This window comes from Haliaeetus leucocephalus, unplaced genomic scaffold (assembly GCF_000737465.1).
Source record: "Haliaeetus leucocephalus isolate CR32 unplaced genomic scaffold, Haliaeetus_leucocephalus-4.0 Scaffold973, whole genome shotgun sequence".
Classification (NCBI taxonomy): Eukaryota; Metazoa; Chordata; class Aves; order Accipitriformes; family Accipitridae; genus Haliaeetus; species Haliaeetus leucocephalus.
The window spans coordinates 71,876-96,002 of record NW_010973409.1 but is presented as its reverse complement, the minus strand read 5'-3'; the positions used below and the strand labels follow the sequence as shown (position 1 = coordinate 96,002).

General features: G+C 39.9%; 1 protein-coding gene across 1 annotated transcript in view; it reads right to left on the bottom strand.

Moving 5' to 3' along the window:
- OSBPL10 (oxysterol binding protein-like 10) overlaps window positions 1-24,127 on the bottom strand; it is a gene marked incomplete at its 5' end in the record, with an annotated part of 87,082 nt that overhangs the window by 21,743 nt on the left and 41,212 nt on the right. Inside the window, one exon of the mRNA XM_010584375.1 lies at window positions 18,532-18,686. Coding sequence (XP_010582677.1) covers window positions 18,532-18,686 — 155 coding nt within the window. The remainder of the gene's footprint in view (window positions 1-18,531; window positions 18,687-24,127) is intronic.

Genomic DNA, 24,127 nt, shown 5'->3' with positions numbered 1-24,127 from the left:
ACAGGTGGTAGTTATTTTGTTCAATCCATTGAAACCACTCTGCAAGCCTTCCAAATAGGTATTCAGGTAAGCTTTTTGTACTTAAAAAAAAAAAAGTTGGGTTATGTAGCTGAAAAATTTACAGCCCAGCGTTTCATTATTCTCCAAGGATTCCATGCTGTAAATGAGACAACACTACCTGCAAAAGTTAGCATTCCTTCACTCTAAATAGCACGTCTGCAGAAAGAGCTAGTTTGTTACATAAAATGAGAAATTTTTCATCTCACTGTGAAAGTCTTTGCAACTGAAAGGTTTCATTACAACCAGCTGATATTCAGAATTAGGTTTCAGATAATATTTTTGAATGATCACGTTAGAGACCCCTCAGGTGAACAGCAGCTTGTGTGAGGAGAGTGTCTCTGAAATTTAGTTACTACAGATGTTTCCAAGATGTTTTCTCTCCCTCTTTTTTTTTTTTAATTAAAGAAATGTTTAGGTAGCTATTCCCAAAACAATAGCTATTTGGTGAAATCCAAGGACATTTGAAAGACACTTTACAATTACTTCATTTAGAAAGTAGAATATGTAGATTATATAAAAGAGAATCTGGTGAGCTATAACCTCAACAGCTTGCAGCTTTTCAAAAGGACAAAGCCACACTTTCTTCTTCCCACTCCCTCAGAAAATAAAAGGAAAGAATGATAAGCCCTTTCGTCCCAAAATGCACAGCATTATTATCCAACTGATGCCTTACTGACAAGTTCAATTAACATAAAACCTGACAACCTCGTACAAATTATCAGTCGGGGAGACATAAAGCACTGAAGCCTGGCTCAGTTGTATAGGCTACGATTTGTTTCGAGGGAGCGTGGAAAAAGCAGTATCAGAACTTACAGTAGATGCTTCCACAGAAGGTTTCCCTTTGATCCAGCTTGACCTCATTGAGAGCACTGAGCTACCGAATAAGCACTGCTGGTTCTGTGACTGCCATGAACCAAGCTCGCCCGCAAACAAGCTCCAGCAGGAATTAACAGTGCTAGAAAAAAAGCAAGGGAACCTCCCCTCCTCACTCCCACCCCCTCTTTTTTTTTTTTTCCTGGCTATCCCACAAGTCGGAGAGCGTGCAACGGATGCCAATCTGCTCCTTGCGTTTCTAGTCACATGGCATTGAGATCAGTGAGCTTAACTGCGCACAGCTCCAACTGGGGAATGGTACTGCTGCTTCCCAAAGGATATCCTGGTGGGCTGTTCTCCAGGTGGGGGGCAGGAGGGAGGGAGGGGGCACAACTGTGCGTGAGTGTGCACAAGTGTGAGAGAGTGAGAACATGCTAGCGGGTAACATGCTTTCAAGTGAACATAAAACAGCTGCATACCCTTTAGCTGTTAACAGCATCAGAAAATAAACAAATTCCACATTGACAAGTTTGCAGACTAAATCATATATTAAGAATTTTCTTTTCCTCCTGAAGACCGCACATTCAGCCAGGGACAGAAATCCTTCTTTCTCACCTGCTAAAATAGGTATTAGTTTTCCATGCCTTTAAAGTATTACAAACAAAATAGCAACTGCCTCTCGTTGCTACTCAACAAAACATGCACAGTGGGGGCAAGCAACCCTATAAACAGTTTAGGTGCTCAGGAAAGTAGCGTTTGCATTGCTTTAAATGAAAGTCTTTTTGCTCATCAGGGAGGGTAAGTACAATGTAACATTAGGATCACGCGTGTTTAATGACCATTCTGCAATAAGGACTGTAATTTTAATTATCTTAACTATCCCCTATTTTAAGAACATGTGCAAGAGTACCAAAAATCCCACAACTCTACTATCAGAGTTATCAACATACTAGTGACCTTCAGTGCATGTAGAATGGCATCAGTTGTCTGCACCTTTTCTCTTTCCAAGAAAATAAGAACTTAAGTAGCAGTTTACAATTTATGTCACAGCAACTGAACAGCAGTAATCTTCAGTAAGCAATATCCTTTCTGTATTTCCCTCTCTTCTCATTAGTTGTTCTAGGTAATTACTGAATTGCTTTTTGAGAGCACAGAAAACAGACACTTCTCTTTTAACTAACTCATATTTTCTTTAAAAAAAACAACCACGTAAGCACAACACAGGGTGTGTGGACATACAGCTACAAAATAGAAAGCTACTGTTTTTTAGGTTTTTAATTCTTTTTCTTTCCACAGAAATAGCATGCAGTTTAGTAGTAAGTGATGCGTAAGCATTCAGCAGAATGCAAAAGATTGAGTGATTATCCTTTAATGGCAGCTTTTCTGAATTATCAGACACAGACAAACTACCCCCCCCCCCCCCCCCCAAAATATAATTGCAAAGCTGAACTAGGAAAGCAGTGATTTGCTCCATTCCTGTGTGGTCAGAGCATAATGTAAAAGCTATTGAGCTGTGCGCAGCTCAGCCTGGGAATGAACACCACAGCTAGGCTTCGGTGCTAACACTGAGAATCAAAAGAATCAAATACTGAACTAGTTACAAACAAGCACCAAAAAGGTGCTTATATTTAAAATAATTTTAATCAAAATGAATTTCCAACACTGGGCTGAAGCACCAGGATTTTTCAGAAAAATCTGAATGGAAAACAACAGATCATTTCTAGAAATCCCATGAAGGCATTCACTTCAAAGTTTAAAGGCCGAAGACATGAAAACACATGCCAGCAGAGAGCTATTTTAAACAGGTCACTTCATTAGAACTGGGATCAATTAATTTGGGGAGGTCATCTGCTGAGATATGAAACGGATGTTCTAGTCAGCAGCCTTCATCAGAAAACATCCTGATTATTTTTTAACAGATGAAACCTGTAAGGAAATGAAATTGTTTCTGAAGGAAACATTCTGCATTTTAAAAAAATGTCTTCAGGAAAACAACACTTCGACAAGCCTGGGATAGAATCACAGAGTTAAAAGCTACATTTCTGTGAAAGAGCAAAACTGCCTTTGCTCTTCAAAACCTCTTCCACAAGTTAATTTTTCAAACTGCTTTGCTGGAAATTAATTTTTAGATAATTAGTTCAGTTATAAGAGTCAGAGCTTAGTTTTCCAACATACTTCACAAACCATATCATGCAACAGTACCGTCAAGCATGACATGGATCTCATCTTGTTTATTGAGGGAAGGGGGAGAAAGGAATATACAGAATCACAGTATCATTTAGGTTGGAATGGACCTCTTCAGATCAACTTGTCCCACACCCTGGTCAAGCAGAGACACCTAGAACCAGTTGCCGAGGACCCAGTCCAGCTAGGTTTTTATTATCTCCAAGGATGCAGGCTCCACAACCTCTCTGGGCAACCTGTACCAGTGTTTGACTATCTTCACAGCAAAAAAGAGTTTTCTCATGTTCAGATTGACTTTCATGTGCCCATTGTCTCTTGTCCTGTCACTGGGCTCTATTGAGAAGACTCTGGCTCCCTGTTCTTCACTCCCTCCCATCAGGTATTTATACAGGTTGGTGGGCTCCCCTGAACCTTCTCTTCTCCAGGCTGAACAGTCCCAGCTCTCAGCCTCTCCTCATGTGGAGGATGCTCCAGAACCTTCATCATCTTTGTGGACCTGTGCCAGACTCACTCCAGTAAGTCCATGTCTCTCGTGCACTGGGGAGCCCAGAACCGCACACAGCACCGCAGATGTGGCCTTGCCTGTGCCAAGCAGAAGGGAAGGATCACCTCCCTCCACCCACCAGCAACACTCTTCCTAATGCGGCCCAGGGTGCTGTTGTTGGCCGCCTTTGCCACAAGAATGCATTGCTAGCTCATGGTCAGCTTGTTGTCCACCAAGATCCCAAGGTCTTCTCTGCGGAACTCCTTTCCAGCCAGTTGGCCTCCAGCCTGTACAGGTGCAGATACCGTCAGATATCCCCAGATGCAGGACTTTGCATTTCCCTTTGTTGCACTTGATGAGATTCCTCTCTGTCCAGCCTGTCGAGGTCCCTCTCCACGGCAGCACAACCCTCTGGCTTATCAGCCACTCCTTCCAGTTTTTTTATCATCTACAAACTTGCCGAGGGTGCACTCTGCCCCGTCATCCAGGTCATTAATGAAGATGTTGAACAGCACTGGCCCCAGTATTGACCCCTGGGGTATGCCACTAGTGACTGGCCTCCAACTGGACCTTGTACCACTGATCACAACCCTCTGGGCCTGGCCATTCAGACAGTTTTTAATCCACCTCACAGCCCACTTATCTAATCCATACCCTGTCAGCTTGTCTACAAGGATGTTACAGAAGACAGGGTAAAAACCTTACCAAGGTCAAAGCAAACATCATCCACTGCTCTCCCCAGGGGCATCAAGCTAGTCACTTCATTGTAGAGGGCTATCGTGTTGGTTAAAACTGATGTTTTAGTTGTTGCTAAGTAGTGCTTACCCTAAATCAAGGATTTTTCAGTTTCCCATGCTCTGCAAGTGAGCAGGTGCACAAGAAGGTGGGAGGGAACATAGCCAGGACAGCTGACCTTAACTAGCCAAAGGGATATTCCATACCATAGAACGTCATGCTCAGTATGTAAACTGGGGGGAGTTGGCCAGGAAGCACGGGTCACTGCTCGGGCATCGGTCAGCAGGTGGTGAGCAATTGCACTGTGTATCACTTGTCTTTCTTGGGTTTTATTTCTCTTTTTATTATATTACTTGTCACTACAATTATTATCATTATATTTTATTTTAGTTATTAAAACCTGTTCTTATCTCAACCCAGGAGTTATGCTTTTTTTTTTTCCAATTCTCTCCCCAACCCACTGGGGGGGAAGAGTGAGCGAGCAGCTGGGTGGTGCTTAGTTGCCGGTTGGGGTTAAACCATGACAATCACTTACACTTGCACTTGGGTAACTTGAGAGCTTGCAAACAGGTTTTCTGTGGGTGTAAGAATAAATATAACTCCGTAAGGTCAGAGAGCTTTAGCACATTTACAGTAATGTGACAAACTGGCCCCATAAGATTTTCACCAGTCTCAATACCAAAGTTAGAATTCCCTTTCTAAAGTAGATACAGTAAGAATACCCCAAAAGTAGTAATATATAATGAGCTGTTAGCTTCTTGCAGGACTTGTCACTGTATCAGAATCAACAGAACTGCACTAACTTGCATGCGTCTTCTCTTCTTCCAGCATGTACACTTTCAAAATATTTAATTGCATTTACTACCAGTTGTGGCATGCACCTGATAGAAAAACATGCAAGCTTACTGCACCCATTCCTTATTCGCAGTGATTTGAATCTCAAATGTAGCTTGTCAAGTAAGTTGTACTTATTAAACTATTTTATATACAGACTAGCATATTAGCATGCTTTTGTGGTAGGTTGACCCTGGCTGAATGCCAGGTGCCCACGAAAGCTGCTCTGTCACTGCCCCTCCTCAACCAGGCAGGGGGAGAAGAAATACAACAAAAGGCTCATGGGTCAAGATAAGGACAGGAAGAGATCACTCTTACCGTCACGGACAAAACAGACTCAACTCAGGGAAATTGGTTTCATTTATTACCAATCAAATCAGAGTAGGATAATGAGAAAGAAAACCAAACCTTAAAAACACCTTCCTCCCACCCCTCCCTTCTTCCCAGGCTTAACTTTAATCTCAAATTCTCCACCTCCTCCCCTCCAGCTGCCCAGGGGACGGGGAATGGGGGTTGGGGCCAGTTCATCACACGTTGTCTCTGCTGCTCCTTCCTCCTGAGGGGCAGGACTCCTCACTCTTCCCCTGCTCCAGCGTGGGGTCCCTCCCATGGGAGACAGTCCTCCACAAACTTCTCCAACGTGAATCCTTCCCACAGGCTGCAGTTCTTCACAAACTGTGCCAGCGTGGCTCCTTCCACAGGCTGCAGTCCTTCAGGCACAGACTGCTCCAGGGTGGGTCTCCCGCAGGGTCACGAGTCCTGCCAGAAAACCTGCTCCAGCGTGGGCTCCTCTCTCCACGGGGCCACAGGTCCTGCCAGGAGCCTGCTCCAGCATGGGCTTCCCACAGGGTCACAGCCTCCTGCAGGCACCCACCTGCTCCAGCGTGGGGTCCTCCACGGGCTGCAGGTGGATATCTGCTCCACCGTGGACCTCCACGTGCTGCAGGGGGACAGCCTGACTCACCATGGTCTTCACCACGGGCTGCAGGGGAATCTCTGCTCTGGCACCTGGAGCATCTCCTCCCCCTCCTTCTTCACTGACCTGGGTGTTGTAGAGTTGCTTCTCTCACATATTCTCACTCCTCTCCCCAGCTGCAATTGTGCAGGGTTTCTTCTCCCCTTTCTTATATATGATATCCCAGAGGTGCTACCACCAACACTGATGGGCTTGGCCTTGGCCAGCAGCGAGTCCATCTTGGAGCCGGCTGGCATTGGCTCTATCGGACACAGGGGAAGCTTCCAGCAGCTTCTCACAGAAGCCACCCCTATAGTCTCCCCACAACCAAAACCTTGCCATACAAACGCAACACAACTGTGAAAGGAGACGTAATCCCATACAGAAAATTGAAATGAATATAGTAGAAATTAAATAGAAAAATTCAGTTTACTTCAACCTAAATTTTGAAACAAAACAAACAAAAATTCAAACACATTTACTTCAGTCTCACTGTAAAGACTGAAATCATCATCATCCATGCACTTCTCTAACTTCCAAATTCATAGTTATTTACAGATTAGCAACTTTAAGCTTATCTATAAAGTAGCAACAGGTTTTTTTAAATCCAACAAGCTCCCATTGGATTTATATAGCTTTATATAGCTTTACAACTCTTCAAGAACAGTTCAAATAAAACAAAATGGAACATACTTTTCTCAACATTTACCACCACACCATTACACAATGTAAGCAGAGGAAGGGAAAAAGGAGGGTTTGAAAAGCAGTGGTAGAGTGAACTCGGGTCATTGCTTGAGCCCTGGCCTCCATCTTACTGTAGTCTTATTTATGCTTTGGTCCCAGTAGCCCTGTGACTGATCACTGCAAAGAAAGAGTAGATCAAAGATAAAACCTCAAACACACCAACATCCCATACACCCACTGTAATGTAGGCACCTGGATACCGAAGTTCCAGTGACTTTCAAAGAGACTTAAGGCTCCCCAGTGTTCAAGGGTCGATTTTTTTTTAAGACTTAGTGAGCTCAGATCCAAAGCAGAGCTTAAATGGAGAATGTATAAAGCAAACTTATTACAGCCCATACATCTCAATCTCACCCTGAAAAAGGTCTCTTAAAGGTAGCAAAACATGTGGCTCAGCTCAGCTGATTTTGTTCCTTTACTCTGAATATTTCATAGGAGCTGTCTCCTCTACTGCCTTTGTCAGTAGCTTTTGCTTTAATTGCTGGGAAAATTTTTGCCATAGTATTAATATGCAAAACGTCTACCACCTCAAGGGGGAACCCACCCCACCCCCCAAAACCCCAAACCACACACACCCCTAGTCACAGTTTTCCTAGCATTCAATCGTTACAGCTTAGATATAACAATGATGAACGAAAATTAAAGTTAACTTTTAAAATATCAAAGCAAGTAACAGAGGATGACAATCAAATAAGAAGGATTTTACAATTAAAAAGTGAGCATACTAACTTACAACAACTCTATGGCAAGCAAAAATACCACTTCCTTTCTGCTTTGCTACTGTAATCTACATACAGATCCAATCGGCAAGACAGTTAGCTTTTTCATACAACTGGATGAGGGAAAAATGGCATAACAGGCAGATTTTCTACTACTGTAAACTATGTATACCAAGAAAAATAATCCAGGCATATCTATCTGGATAGATAAGTAACTACTGCATCTGGGTTTGGGGTGTGAGAGAGTGGGGGGTCAAAGCTTTTATGTAATCCTGGATACACTATTCATCATTGATAGGTCAAAACCATAGAATACTTGGTAGAAGAAGCTTGCATCAGGAAAGAATGTCTACAAAGTGCCCAGAAATTAATTTCTTACCAAATCTGTTATTTGTGTTTGGTCATTCAGGTCTCCAGAGAAAATAAAAATCTTCAAACTATGACTATCAATGATTAAAACATCTCCTTTTTTTTGTGTATGGATAATTTATATATATTTTGTGTTTTGTTGTTTGGGTTTTTTTAATTGAATATGCTGAACACACTGGATGTTCAGAAAATCTGTCCAGCTAAGTACAAGTGCAAGGATCAAAGCATGGCAATGTAAGCAATCTGTCTATCACACAAGATTAATTGGATACAACATGTAATAGCAGAGTCATCTACTGAACCAAGTAATACCTAGCTCTCTTTAGGAGATTCTTACTTCACTGTGAAGCAAGCAAGCAAAGTAGAAATGCACCTTGATACTAATACTTCATAAAGATAGACAGGCTGACATACAGATGATGCAAGCAAAGAAAATAATCACAAAACCTGTATCTTAGGTGACAAATAGGTCTGCAATCTTTTTCCTTCCCAACAAAACCAATCTGCCAGGCATCTGGAGGCAGGTACATTATCTGGATATTCACTATTTTGAGAGCTTTACTAATGTTTTTTTTGTTTTGCAGTAGTATCTATGGGAACGTAAGTCTCTTCATTCTTAAAGAACAAGCTCAGAAAGCTTCCTTTTCCTACGCTGCAGATGTGCTTGGAAACTCTGACCTGTGACCATATTTAGGGGTAAAAATAACAACACAGCAGTGACGAGGACCAGATAACAAGAGATTTAAGAAGTAAAAGGGTTGATTTGTTGTTTAAAAAATAGAAAAAAAATGCATGTAACATGAAACAAAGGCCATCTATGTTTATGTTGCAGTATAGACTGTGTAAGCCTTCAGAAAAAATATTAGAAACTAATCATTAAAATGATTATGTTTAAGAATAAAGAATCAATCAGTCACTTAATAACCTTTTAAACAGAGATCTTCATTTGGGTTACCTACAGCATTGTAATCCTGTTACACACCAAATAATGTTTGTTGAACCACTTTTTCCCTACATGTTCATATCTTCTTAAAACAATTCCTCTTGCAAATTTTCATTTTCACAAACCTAAGGTAGCCAGTTCTGAAAATCAACTGAAAAGCAGCTAATTCCCAAGCACAGACTCCACAGGAAAAGATTAAGTATCAGCACCAGTCCACACATCTTGTGAGCATCTTTCATGAAATGAGGGCTACTGAAGTACAGCACTGTTTAATCTGAATCCTAAAACACAAGAGGACTTTGCAGTATTGCATAAATTCAGTAAGAACTGGGAATAAATATTTTTCATCACTGGTATCATCAGAAAGGAACAGCAACATGAGACTACAAAAAAATGCTAGAGAAAAGCCCCATGGACTTGTCCTAAATTGAAGCAAAAAACCTTGAAGGCTAGCATAAATCACAACAGTAAATTTTATGCTAACCTAAAATCACAAGAAATACAGTATCACATCATAAACAATTTTAACAAAACCTATTCCTAATGCAATACAGATACTAGTGAAGAACAATTTCCTGAAAGATACTCAGTTTTGGTTTGAGAATCAAATTTTTTAGAAGGAAAATGGCTATAAATACAGCACCTGACACTATCCAAAATAAGTTACTCAGAATTTACAAGCTCACAAACCACACAGTGCAGCAGGACAGATTCCCATCACTGGCCAGGCAGGACTTCAGAGATTGTGAGGGGTCTGAAAGTCATATGCTTGTAACTTTTGGGGAGCTAAGACAAAAGACTGCACTGAGCTACAAGTTCATGAGGGAGACTAACATGGAGGAAAGCATGGCAGAAGGCTATACTCTATCCCCCTGTATTAAAAGAGACCCTCTCTAGAATGACATCCTTGGGGAGAAACTTGAAGAACTAGGAGCAACTTGCCCCATACTCCCACAAAGAAGGGAAAGACACACACTTTTTGGTAAGGGACCCAGCAGGTGATTTTAGTTGCCCACCAGACAGTACAGCACACTGGTAAGGAAAGGCATCGTACTCTAACGAACCTTTGCTCCTGTTGATAAAATCCCTAGAGAAACTGCAACAGTTTGTGCAAAGAGGTTGTGGGACCTCCGCTATTAGAGGTGTTCAAGACTTGACTGCACATGACTGAGCAAGCTGACCTGATTAGCTCTGCTTTGAGCAGAGTGTTAAGCTGCAGGACCTCCGAAGGTCCCTTCCAACCTGGAGTACTCTCTGATTCCATGATGATTCTGCTTGCAAAGCCCAGTAACTAAAGTTAGGAAGTAACAGAACTGAAGTCATTCAGCCAGCTGTAATTCTGTTCTCTTTTATGTCACTTTGTATGCTTGCGAAGCAAATTTATGTCAGAAAAATGCTACCATGTTAGTCAATAATCATACCATTCACATGCAGAAAGAGGGAACAAAAAGATGGACAACTACAAATTTAACCTTTACAATCATCTGGTCTTGCAATACTAATCTATATGTAAATCCAGTTCTCGCAGTGCTATTTCTTATATGCAATAGCACATGCCAGCATATTTATAAGAGGAGAAAAATGGTAAAGACATGTTAATACAAGCAGTATTAACAATCTTTCCTCAAGGGAACATGCTTAGTAAACCATCCTGACTCTTCCTGCAATTTCTTGTCCCATCCATTATACACATACTCATTGCTGCCACACACACACAAAATAAAAAAAACTAAAAAAAACCCCACAACTAAAGACAGGCTCAAGTCTTTCAAAAGAAAAATAAATCATTATAAACCATACCAGGAGAACATTCAATGCATATGTGAAACATTGAGCCTGGAAGACTGTCATCTTTTATGCAGCTAAGTTCTTGAGGTCAGTGGAACTCTCTACTTCAAAAGCTTCTAAAATTTGTTGTCAGACTGATGAATCGCTTGGCCCACCTCAGACTGTGAAGACCACTGTGCGGTCTTTCTACACTATAATGTAGAAAAGTCCTGCCTCTTTCATCTTCTCCTTCCAACTCCTCCTCTGAGACAAAGCTTTATAATGAAATACTTTCATCCCAGTTGTTTCCATATTCAGGGCTTTTCAAGAAAGAATCATTAGAATTCATCACCACAAGCAGAAAACCCCATTTTTTTCTAGCAAGACCAGATGGAACAGCTGAAGCCAGTTTGGATGATGCTTCACTAAGCAAGATAAAGCAATTCCAACCTGAGACAAATACTCATCATAGAAGAGTTCAGCCCAACTCACTGAAGTCTAGCTAAGTTATTGACAGTCTTAATGAGATGGGTAAGCTTACTAACGGGCAGCATTGCCAAATCCACATATATAAACACACTAAGAAATAAAACTGACAGCACAAAGCAAATCAATAGCTGCACAACACATCAATTAGCACACAATCCTGAATTAATATTAACATTGGCTTCAGAGTTCATTTTGCAGAGGGCACAGGTTTTATAATGAACAGAGTAAGCAATTGATCCATTTTAACTCAATTTTTAAGCCTTACTACAAGGGAACCTGAGTTCTTTACATTCCAATGATTAGTTTTCACTGAATATCACTAGTAATTATGGAATACCACATGAATCGGAGGCTCATGTTTATTCAAATCAGATGCAAATTTTGTATGAAAGCTTCATATTTTTATTTTAAGTAGAATATTACTCTCAAATATATTATATAGATAGCAGCTCAAATACATGCATTTTGGAGGTGGGAGTGACTCAACACAATGCAATGGCTTTGACTGGAGCTCAATTTTTATTAATTATTTGCATAAACAGTTTTACCAGAGATTGTTTGCTGACACAGTAACTATTCCAGAAAGCTAGCAGAAAAATAAAATCAAAATTAGCTAGACTATCTTAGTCATTGTCAGTGCTGCTGCACCAGGCTTAGGGTCATTTAATTCTACTTTTAGTGTAATTGTACATTTAATCCTTAAATGTACTTTCCCTTGATTATCCTTAAATATACCTTCAATTGATTATCTCAGATTTCATTTTTTAGATAGTCTGCTAGCGAATGGATTAACTGGTACCATCTTTGTCTAGAGATTAATTTATCTATCCAAGTCATTAGGGGCCATTTACTGTGCTCTTCGGCCCAAAAAGTACTTAATCAAGCAGAAGGCAAAAAGCAGAGCACATTCAGAAATCCTGTAATGTCTGTACTAAACAGTGAAAAGGGACTCTCTGTAATACTGCAAATGTTACTTTCCCACCCTGATCTGTTCTCTCTCCATTACTGCACTTGTGACTAGCACTGTATGTTCATGACTAAGCTGATCTCCCAACATCAATTACACAGGTTTATGTCAAGTACAAAAAGGAACTAGGAAACACTAGGTACAATTTACACTAGCAAACAATCCACAGTCCTGGGCAAGTCTGCTGAGACACAGATATATAAAGAAAAGGTAATATTGAATTAGAAATTATTTGTTATACCTAGCTTAGTTTCTGAAATTGCAGGAGCACTTTTAAAATTATTTCTTAGCATCTCTAACGCATTCTGTAATAGCTCTAAAGGCTATTACATCCTCTGTAAAGGATGAAGTATCATCATACTAGGAGGTATACTAGCCTACAGATAGAAAAGAACTTTAGCTTGAAGAGATTGGACAAAAACACATAATCTTTTGAAATTAAGAACTAAACAATTCAGTACCTCCTGTAAATAGCGCAGTTCCTTCTTACAGTTGAAAACATCAAGGTTCAGATCATCCAGGCGACCAAAATATCTTTAATAACCTGGACTTGACTGCCCTTGCAATCACTATCACAATTAAAACCTGGTTTAGCAGTTAGATAATCAGAGCTAAAGCCTCAATCCTACAGAGCTAAAACTTCAATCCTATTAAAAAGACACTTCAATATGGAGCATGTGTACAGTTTCTCATGCACACAAGCAAGGGAAAGTTAGGGACAGGAAAGCAGAGGAGACTGCATAGATACTAGATCCACAGGATGGAAAGAATCAGCTGGCATGGCATTTTAAGGCATAAAAATTACATAAAGAGAGCTAAATCACAGATGTAACTTCAGCATGATTTTTGTAATAATTCTTAACTAAACTGTTAGATCAAAAGAAAATTATTCCTTCCCTCTCGGGTCCCAGATAAAAACAGCCTGTTTCCCATTTGTATTTGGCTGCCAGGGGAGGCATTTGGCCTGCAGTTATATTTTGTCAGCTCAGAAGGGGAATTCTGACACCCAAAATGACAATAACTTGAACTGGAATAGTAGCTCACACATGGAAGTGATTCACATCTTTATTCTAGTTAGGCACCAAGTTTATTACAACTGAATTTACTATGGACTCAATATTTTAAAACTAATTAATTTCAGCATTTATTGAAAGGAATTTCAAAATTACAAACCCTTAAATGAAAGAAGTAGGGCCACATTTACTGCAGACTGGACACAGACGAAGTTCATGTCACATGCACAGAAGTATTTTACATCAACTCACAGCAGATGGACAATAGTTATGTTCCACTCAGCCCTTATCCCTGCTTCCACCTGATGTTTCAGGTGGACAGACCAAAAAAAATCCAAAAAAGTAAACTAACTAAAACTTGGAGGCTTATACAAAAAAAAAAAAAAAAGAGTATGGGGGGGGGGAGACAAAGATGCTTGATCAGGCATTTCACTGTCAGGGGTTACTTCTTTCAGTGAAGATAACAGGCTTTAACTTCATGCTGCCATATATCACAACCCTGAAAGAAAACTCATCTGGGAAGATGAAACAGCAACATCAAGAAAGAAAATGCTAAAAGAAGCAAGGAATACACAAGATAATAATCTCTGCTAAAAAATCTTGTATCTTCTGAACTAGTTTAAGCAGTATCTCAAATGATATCCCTGCATTTCAAAGCAAGAAACACCCTAAGTAACAAAAGCAAGTAAACACCAATACAGTGTTTTATCTAAAGAATCTTTAGCTGCTTTTTTATTTCACAGGGGAGAAACTCTGCATTCCTGAAACCCTGACAGTGCGACAGACCAAAAAGAAAGGGTAATTCAGTTATCTACCACATCAAAACTCAACTCCAGAACTTACTATATCCCTCAAGAATGCTTAAGTATTCAAAGAAAATGGCATCAGATGAGCCTTGTTATTGCAGAGGAGAATTATAAAGATCCATGCTTCTTCACAAACATATAAAAAACACAGCAGAGAACAAGTCATTGGTTTGTTAATGATGTTGCTTAATGCACTGCTGCAAAGTATCTACATGCTGTGCTGAGAATTAACACAGCTATCACTAAACACATTCAGCCGCTTGGTCATGTTGCCAGGAAACTGCTGCCACTGGCAGCCTGCTCTATGGGAAAGACTCCTCAGCAGTCACATCCCATCACCCCCCTCACCCCCCACCCCAACATAACTAACATCTTTTTAAAATCACTGCTGATCCACATACCTAAAATTATCTTTTCCTTATAAATAACATTCTATAATATAAGCAGCTGAGTCAGTTGTTCCTCAAGGGTAATAATTTAATGGCTTTTTCTATTCCAGACTACAGGTCAATTCACAATTTGTTTGGTTGGTACATCTACTATATTACGCTGACTGTTAGCCAAAAAGCTCTCACCCATTCCTATAGCTTCTGACTAAGAGATAGAGGTTATATCATAAAAAGTACAGACTTTTTAAAAATAAAAATCTAGGCCCAGTCAAAGAAGAAATTGGAGTTAATTTTGATAGCACTGATAGAGGAACCAGCACTCTCTTCTCATAACTTCTGTAAAAGCAAGGCTCACTTCTTTTGGCAGGTATATTTTGAAAGCTGAACCCCATTAATACACTACCAACTTCTTCATAAATGAGGATCATCCAAATGCCTAGTTTGAGTTTTTTAAAAGAAAATCATTAAGAGAAATAAGCCTCATTGGAATTACACTTGTGGATTCCTCCTTTTCTCCTACATCTAAAAGAAGCTACCAGATAAATAAAAAAAGAAATCAGGGTCTTCAATGTCAAAAATTGGTCGAACAATGATGTCTAGATGCATTTTCTCAATCTCTGCTGATGCCACCACAGTTACTAATGACAATGTATCTGGACTACAAAAGAAGTGGAGTGTGATGATTTGCAGTGGCTTTTATATACAATTACACATACTAAGTAATTAGCACAGTCAGTGCTTTTATACCTTTGAAAATGAACTGGCTACCCAGTGCCAAATCTAGGCTCCTGCCTTGAACACACAACAGGCCAGAATATATTTTAAAATAAGCTTAAATCCAGCACACAGAATTGTTAAAGTGTGTTAAGCCAAACACCTTTGTTAACTTTGGGGGGCGTATCACACATCATCTCCAGGATGACTACCTGGCTCAAGTAGCATCCTTAGCAGGGTAACAGTTATGTTGCTCAAAAGATTTTTTTCTCTTCTTCAAAGCCTGTTCTCTCACCGTCCTTTCTCTAGTCACACTAGTTGCAACAAGAAGAAGCTCCAGCATCCTGTTCAACACTTCGCTCAGCTTGGACAGCTGGGCAGAACCTGTAGCACTCTAGGAAAACTTCACCTCCTCTCCCAGAAAAAGATCTCACCACAGCAGCCAAGAGGTGTAGCCTCTGTAACAGGGCATGACAAGTTGCTTGATCTGAAGATGAATATGAAAATACAAAAGCTCCAACTTATGTTAGATGCAACTGTTCACCTCTTCCACAGTTCAGGTGTTGTGCTTCGGCCTTCCAATGGGGCACTGATATCTTGATCACAATGATCAAAACTGAAAAATAGATCAGCTACATTTAAAAGAGCACCTTAAATTGCGAGCCAACAGTATCCATCTCAGATAACATGAAGCACACAAGGACTCAGTGGAAGGGAAGATGCAGGTTTGGAAAGAGCTTCCAGGAATGAATCTTGATTCAGGCCACTTTCTTGGGGCAAAACCAAATTTCTGCTTAATAAACTGTACTACCATAATGTGAGAGACTGAAGGAGTTAAATGTCTCTAACATTGTGGTGGGGCAAGTTCTGCCCAACAATGAACTCTACATAACCAAGAACCCTGCACAGCAAGGAACAACAGGTGAAAAGCAGCCGATCAGCACAGGACATCAGCAACAGGACAGGGAGGGCATGCCGGAGGGTGCGCAGCTCTGTGTTCTGATACACTGTTCTGATATGCTGAGCAGGGCAGCTCACCATGCATGGCCAAAGATCAAACAATGGTCCTGTCTGCAGGGAAGGAGAAGTTACTCCCCAGACAACCCCCCAAGCCCACTGACCCATTTCCCAAAGGTTCTGAAAGCACAAACTGGCATGACACTTAATTAGCCTAATGAGTTCGAGTGCCCACCCGAAGGAGGGGAAAGGATGATAAAAGGACACAAACTGAAGCCCACCAGAACTGGACCTTTAGACTGACTGGACCAATGCTGGACCCAGGACCGGTGAAATCTTTCTCTTTTCTCTCTCTGTCTCCCCCTCTCTCTCTTTTTCCCGTAATCCCTACACCTCACCCCTTTAGACATAAACCGCTGACCAAGTCTGGGACTAGGAGTGGATCCAGCCGCCCCTAGGCTCCTCTCTGAGAAGGAGTCTAGAAAGCAAGGAGGTCGACTCTGAACCTCGTGACTTAATGGAAGGGCTCTCTTCATTGTCCTCCCTGAACTGATCCCCAAATAAGCAAGGCCTGTAGTATATGTTTGGTGACATATGGTTAGCACGTTACACAGTTTACTGATATAGTTTCATGCCAATTCTTCTTGCAAGCATGCCCATTCTTGTTGTGAGCAAATAAAAGCTTGAGTTTTGTGAGCTAAAGGATCCCTGATGTTGTTTCACCTTAATCCTGACCTGGGAATCAACAAACCTGAGTTGTCGTTCTGAGAAACTGGGACGTGACACATAACAAAAATTACAAGCATGAGTCCAGCTGCTTCTTGTTGCTCCACCAATCCACAAACTTCCACTTACTGCTTCTGCCAAAAACACCATCTTCAGCTGACCTTTTTATAACTTAAAAATCTAATTTATTCTCTTTTTTTCCCCTCCCTTTTTTCTTCTTTTTTAAGGGCTAGTGCCCCAGGGCCTTCAAATGCAGGCTGCTGATTTCAGGAAGACTGCCCACAAAGCACTGAGGATTCTGTACTGCAAACAGTGCTATGCTCCCCCATTTATATCCATCTCTTCAAGGGTACTCCCTTCTCAATACATCATGAGTTCCACATGCAAAGCAGTACCTCAAGCCACACACACAACTCAGTAACTCTCATCAGCAAGTGAAGGGGAGGAAACTGGACTTTTTAAAAAATTGTCATTTAGAACAAGTCATAAATGGCTCAACTCAACTGCAAAATGATACCCTGAGAAGAGTTCAATCAGCTGCTGCTCTTTATGTTCTTGCTGCAAAGCCCATGCTTCCACATCCTATTTGGCTTTACCAGGTGGTCAGGAATAAAAACATCTAAAAAAACTTAATGAAACAAATTGCAGTGTATCAGTGAGTAAATTAGTAACTCCCAAAACAATATTCTTAAATAGCCTGTCTTAAGAGCATACTATAAGAACTGCAGTTGGCTTATCTGAAAAAGAAATTACACAACTTCCTAATAAAAAGCAATTACAAGTAATTTAAACATTGTGATTAATGGACACTAGAAGTAACTGAATTTGAAATTACTTTCTAAGGACAGATCTGGAAGAGGACCAAAGTAACATGTAACATTAAAGAAAAAAAAATCCGGTTTATCCTTGGATTTTTTAAACCATACTCAATTCAAGATACTACGAAAGAACCAGAAAAACAAACAGCTTTATTGACGCCCCCAGCCATTACACATTTTGTTAAAGGTGATATAATTTAATTTAAGCCATTCCAATTGCCAAAGAGCATTCACTAGTACAAAAGGGTTTCTTCAGCTCTCTTAAAACGTTCTTCCCAGTTCTCCAGGTCTCATGTGCTCCAGGTGCCCTACAATCTGTGGGGTCTCAGAGTGAAGTGTTTTCCTGGTGGGCAGCACTGGTAACCGAAGCAGACAGTAGAAGCTGGAGATGTTTGGCATGGTGAGAGACTTTCAGTGCATGGGATGCCTGATACGCAGCTGTGAGCCTCCTCAAAGAGCCGATGCTTCAGAACTGCCCTTTACCAAGTAAATGCCACAAAAGCACAAATCAACAGGCTGGTGCAGGATGATGCGGACAAGTTCTGCCCATAATCACTTAACAGGAAAAGGGGTCAGAAAACAATATATTTTTCCAACTCAAAGAATAGTCAGCTATACTCAAGAGACACCCAAGAGCAAACAGCAACATGAAAGAAGCAGCAGCAAGCAAATGTTGTGGTCTTAGTGTCTCCTGTCTATCTCAAACCAGCATAAAAAAAACAAACAGCTTTTTCTGTCACCAGAAGATAGAAATGTGTACTGACAGTCTGTTAATTGTTTTTACAAGAGACTGTACGCTTGCCATAGTCCGCTGTCCAAAGTACCTCAGAGAAGCAAAAGCACACAGCAATGTCATCAACATATTTTTCTAGAGTGCACTTTCGCATGAAACTTAGCATTTTCACAACTAATTTCAAAGAGGATACCATAAAGAAAAAAGTACAATAAATAATTAATAAAAGCATCCACCATCATACATAGTTTGCATCTAACCAATGTCAAGTCTCAGATACAACAGAAAGCACCTATAGAGACCTACCATGCTCACCTCTGTATTTGGTTGTAATGCCTGTCCATCCTGGGCTGCAGATGGTACTATTGCCCATGTAATGTTGGCACTAGCAGATGATAAGGAGCTGAGGGCACCATTTTTCAGTTGCTCTGTGGAGTGCGACTTGGGCCCAGGCCATCCCAGGATACCTTCTGAAGCAGAAATGAGTGTCAACTTACACGAGACAGATTACATATTTCTTCCATTCATCTCATCATTCTACTAATATAAATGAACTGCTATCTCTTCTCTGCTTCCATGCACAGTTTTACTTTAGTAACAAAAATACTCTAGCATCTCCTGTGCCGATTTATCACTGATAAGCATTTTTTTTTTAAAGTCAACAAAGAAACATTTTAAAACATTACTCCTACCACCAGATAGAATTCTACATAAAGATTATACAACCTGGCACACCTTGGTAATTAAGCAAGTACTCTCTATCCACTGTTTTCATAGTTATGAAGTTATCCACGTAAACCCTTCATTTCTTCTGCCTGAAATCAGAGTTTTAAGCCTAGCAGCTGTTATTTTATTTCTGTCTGCACTATTAAAAGCTCTTTCTAGATTAAGTGCTAAAATGCTTTACTGGTCCCAAGACCACAGTTTAGAAGAGGTCTCATTAGAAAGATACACATTAAATATGAATGAAACAGAATTAGACATCAGAACAACCCTTATTTCTGGGGACACCTGATTTCCAGGATGGGCCAGTATTTAAGGATGCCAAGACAGAAAGAACAATCAGCTAAGGTGACTGCACAGTTATTCCTCCCTTACTGCTCTAAAACATAGTATCAACATTCAAATCAGCAGCCCTCAGCATAGGGCTTAAATTTCAGCTATTAATTACATGCTGCTATAAAATGCAGAGATATGGATAAGAAAATTGCAGCTCTTCAGTCATTACCATAATTTGTACATGAAAATACAATTAGTGCTACAGGGAGAATCTGCTTCTCTCATCACTGACAACTTTTTAAGATGACCCAAATCAACACAAAGTACATTAAAGAACATGCAATTTACCTTCTCCATATCACCAGGGGTTACCAGAGGTTGCATCCTAATTAAAGTAAATGGTCTGATCTGGTGAGGTAATGCTGTGTACTATTGTATTAATACTTATATTATTAAAAAATGGGCCACAAATCCTATAGCTGACCTCTTACCAAATTCTAAAGATAAAACAATTAGAGAACATTCCTCTTATCTAAAATGGCACTAAGTTATGATGACATGACAAAACTTCAGGTCTACTTGGTTAGCATGATTTTGTGGCACCATCTTTTGCTGAAGAAAGCATAAGCAAATAGTTAAGCATAAAATGATTTTCAGAGAACTGAGTTACCAACAGCAAAAAAAATCCAGCCTTTTTTTTTAAATGTTTGTTTCACACAGTGACTCAAATTCCTTATTGCCAAAGGAAGAGCATCTCTGTGGCTCTGCTGTCAGGCCACATACTGCAAAGCTTTTTGGGTTTCAATGACTTTGAGGACTATGCCAGTAGATGTTATAAGACCTGGTCAAGTTATGTGAACCATGTGAGAGAAAATGCAAGTATCAAACAAAGGGTCATTTTCTTGGATTGGCTCTACACATTGATCCTACACATCAGGAAGCTAACATCTGTCCCCATTCCAAAGATGTAGATAAATCAACACACAATGTTGGTATACATGGCAAGTAATGAAGAGCACGGTGACTGTAGTCATAGTATCTTGAGCAACTTGCTGCTAGGAACAAAGGATAACCCCAGATCCCTCAAAACAAGCTGATTCAGAGGATAATCTAAAGATTGTTTTGGCAGATCCAAAATGAACTCTTGCTGCATGGGAGGAAGGAAGCATACCGTCAGCATGAACAATAAAACTAAATTGGAAAATATCAAATAATAATGTTGATTCCTTGGAGGGAATTCTTGTCTGTAAACCATCAACAATTTTTTACTGTTTTTGATGTTAATTCGTACCGATTTCAAAGGAAAAAAAAAAAGGCAAGAAGTTAAAATAAACTTGTTTCATTTTAGAATAGCCACAAAGAGTTTTATGGTGCGTGCCTATGCTTCTCGCTCTTCGTTACTTTGCAGTAACAAATCTCAAACTATTTTTCTGTTTCTCCCTGTCAAATAGCTGAATATTGGATTATTGCTGCTATTTTCCTATTTAAAAAAAAATTTAAAAATTGAACTGACTTCTCTTTATGCCAATCTTTGAAAATAAGTCATCTGATCATTTCCTTGGGCTATCTCTTTTCTCTGTGCACACACAATCTATTTGGCCTTCACTGTAAACAATTTTTTTTTTAATTAGTATATTTTTTAAAAATCTAATTTCTGTAAATAAGCACAACAAGAAGCTCCCACTTGAATAAATACCTCACTTTAGGGGAAATTTTTAAGTGTGAACATTTACTTCACCATCAGTTATATATTTTTAAAAACACTATACTAGTTTTCCTTTTCAGTACAAACACATCATAAGAAGACTATTTACTTCATCTTTCTCCACACATTTTAGAGACTCTCTTACAGAAATAGAAAACGTTAGAATATGCGAACATGTTTTTCCACCTGTCCCAAGGGCAATGCTACCCTCACAAAACAACAAATCTTGTCAGCTCAGTCAATTTTTAAACAGATCTTAACAATGCATTATGACCTAGCCAACACCAATAGGATGCCAAGAGTTAAGGTCCAAAGGATAAGCACATCTGTTTCCTCAACACCTCTGCATATGAGAAAAATTGTTTTGATAAATTCTGTGTGCCTGGAACTTGACTACTTTGCAGAAGAGACATATGCAGTAAAAGATATTAGTCATACGCCACAGAAACCTAAATAAATAAAAAGTCAGCTCTCTGAACAAGTTGAAAAAAATTCCACGCCTAGTTTCAAAGTGCCATCAGGGAACCTTTGGTGATCTTTAATCTACAAATCTTACTCTGAGATGTCAGCATTCTCATATTATCCCAAGGGAGTTGCCATATACCAAATATAGCAGCCTACTTTTCAGGCAAAAGCAAAGTATGAAGAGAGAATTCATCAGAAATAATCTTAAAATCAACTAAGATCAGAATACAATCTCTATATATTAAGTGAAAGGACACAACAACATGGCTCCTACTTCACTCACGTTACCAGTTGTACATCCAAAACATTCTCATCTGCACTAGTAGAAATTATTCTTACCACGAAACAGTACAGCATAGTTGTTCTCTGTCCTATATCAAATAAAATTATTTTATTGGAATTTACTCTCCACAGACTAAGTTGCTATCTGTAAATAACTTGATCCACTCTAATGGAGTTGCCATCTTTGCCACTTTATGGCACTTAAAATTTTCTATCACTACTTCAATTCCTGTTCTTTTAAAGACTTCAAGAAGAAAAAAAAAGATATGAAAACTAAACATATTATGAGAAAGAAAGTTTATCTTCAGAGCTGGGTACTAATAGGAAGAAACTGCTGTCTCTGTTCTGTTTTTAAGCCAGCTTTTTGCTCTGTTCTCAGTCATAGCCAAAGGCAGCTGACAGAAAGGTAAATTCAATTCTTATTTTGATACACTTCATAATTCTAAAGAAATTCTTAAGAAAGGCAGTCACAAGTGATACAAAAGCATTCACAGCTACACAGCTACTTTATTATTTGCTTTAAGACTATGCAAAGCACTACATTAATTAAAACAAAGCATCTGTTTCTGCAGTAAATGATGCAAAAATTAGAAAGGACGTAACAAATACACAACTAGTAAAATCAGCCAGATCTCTTCTATCTGCACAGTGTTGGTTCTGTCATTCCAGGAGTGAAAACTCAAGCCTGATTCCTCTGGAAGTTCAGTGCCTATACACACACAAAATTACAGCTCTTACAGAAAATACCCCAAAAAGAGCTTCTGTGATGAACACGCAGCAGACAAATCCACCAAGGCACAGGAGAATGCTTCCACATAAGAAAAGTACAGCATCCAGAGACAACCTCCTCTCCTTTCCCTATAGCAATGCTACAGTCCACAAAACCCCATCTATTTCAGATGGCACAATAGGCTGTATCCCACACAAATGCCCTCAGGAGAAACATGTTTCCCTCTCACAGGTGCACACAGCTGGAGGGAGGAAAATCCTCCCCAAAGAGGTTTACTGGAGATTTTTCAGTTAAGCAAGGTTGATAATTTTCTTTTGTTGTTTCTGATTTTCTAGGTACCTGATGTACCTTCAAACTATGTTTCTGCATGATAATTGATGCATGCAATATGCCTAACATCTACCTCAATCCTATTATAAAAACCCTTCTATTTTTAAGTCTTCTGGTATTGGTTTATAGACTAAAAAAACAATTATGTTTTTCCTGGCACAACTGTAAGCTAAAATCTATTCATAAAAAAACCTCTTACGATATACTGTAACTACATGCTAACAAATATCCCCTTAACAATGCAATGGTAGGCCTCAAGGAGAGGCAAAGATTAGATCTGGATTCCCTCCCCTGCCAGGGATGGATGCGACAGTTTTGTCTCTCCGCTGAATCCTACAGCAGGCTGAACCAGCAACAGCAAGTGGCAGCTGCACATCTGCTTTTCAGATTAGAAGGACGACCTGGTATTTGCTAAGGCTGTGCAGGACTAGAAAATAACGTAATCTTCCAAAGAAAGAACAACATATATGGAATAATGTATTAGCATTTAGATAGAACAGCAAATTGTTTTTGTTATTCTCAACAGAAGCAAGTCTAGCAATGATGTATTTAAGGGAGACCTGGCTGACCATGTCAAATTCAGGAAATTACACCAGTAACAAACAATGTGTTCTCCCCTGTCTTCTTTCCTTACTCTTCCCTGACCACAAGCATTTGGCAGGGAAGGTTAAGCAAGAAAGAGGAGGACTCTGTTCATTTTTCTCTCCTGCCATCTCACCTGCAGGAGAATCCCTAGTTGTCATTTGTTACCAAATTGAAAGCATCTAGATTTTGTCTTTCCTGTCCATTTATTTTCTCCAAAAAGGAGGCAACAGAGAATCTGCTAAAACAAAGTTCAAATACAATCCCCCGAACTCCCGAATCATCTTCAATCCCTTTGCTGCCATGGGAGGCAAAATAAGCAGCATTTGCACATTCAAATGAACTTCAGAAAATCCATGGTGAGGATGGGTTTGGGTTTTGTTTTAAAAAAATCCTCAGAAAAAAAGAAACACTCTATTTTACACTTTGGAAAAGTGGGCAAGTGAGAAACAGAAAAATATAGGAGGGGATTCCTGTCAAGGAGATGCTTTATTCAGTAAATGAATGACTAATGTGGAACACAGACTAAAAGAACGGATTTATCTGTGCAGGCTGCTACTACAAGACAGGATTCTGTCTGCCAAAACACTAAAATAAAAAAAAAACCAGACTTAAAACACAACATAAGCTGGTAAAGCTACTTTAAAACAAACATTCAAGTTTGCTTTGCTTGCAGTGTGGGAGGGAAGGATGTTGTCATGGTTTAACCGCAGCCAGCAACTAAGCACCACACAGCCATTTGTGCACTCCCCCCCACCCAGTGGGATGGGTGAGAGAATCGGGGGGGGGGGGGGGGGGGGCGGACAGGAGGGGGGCGG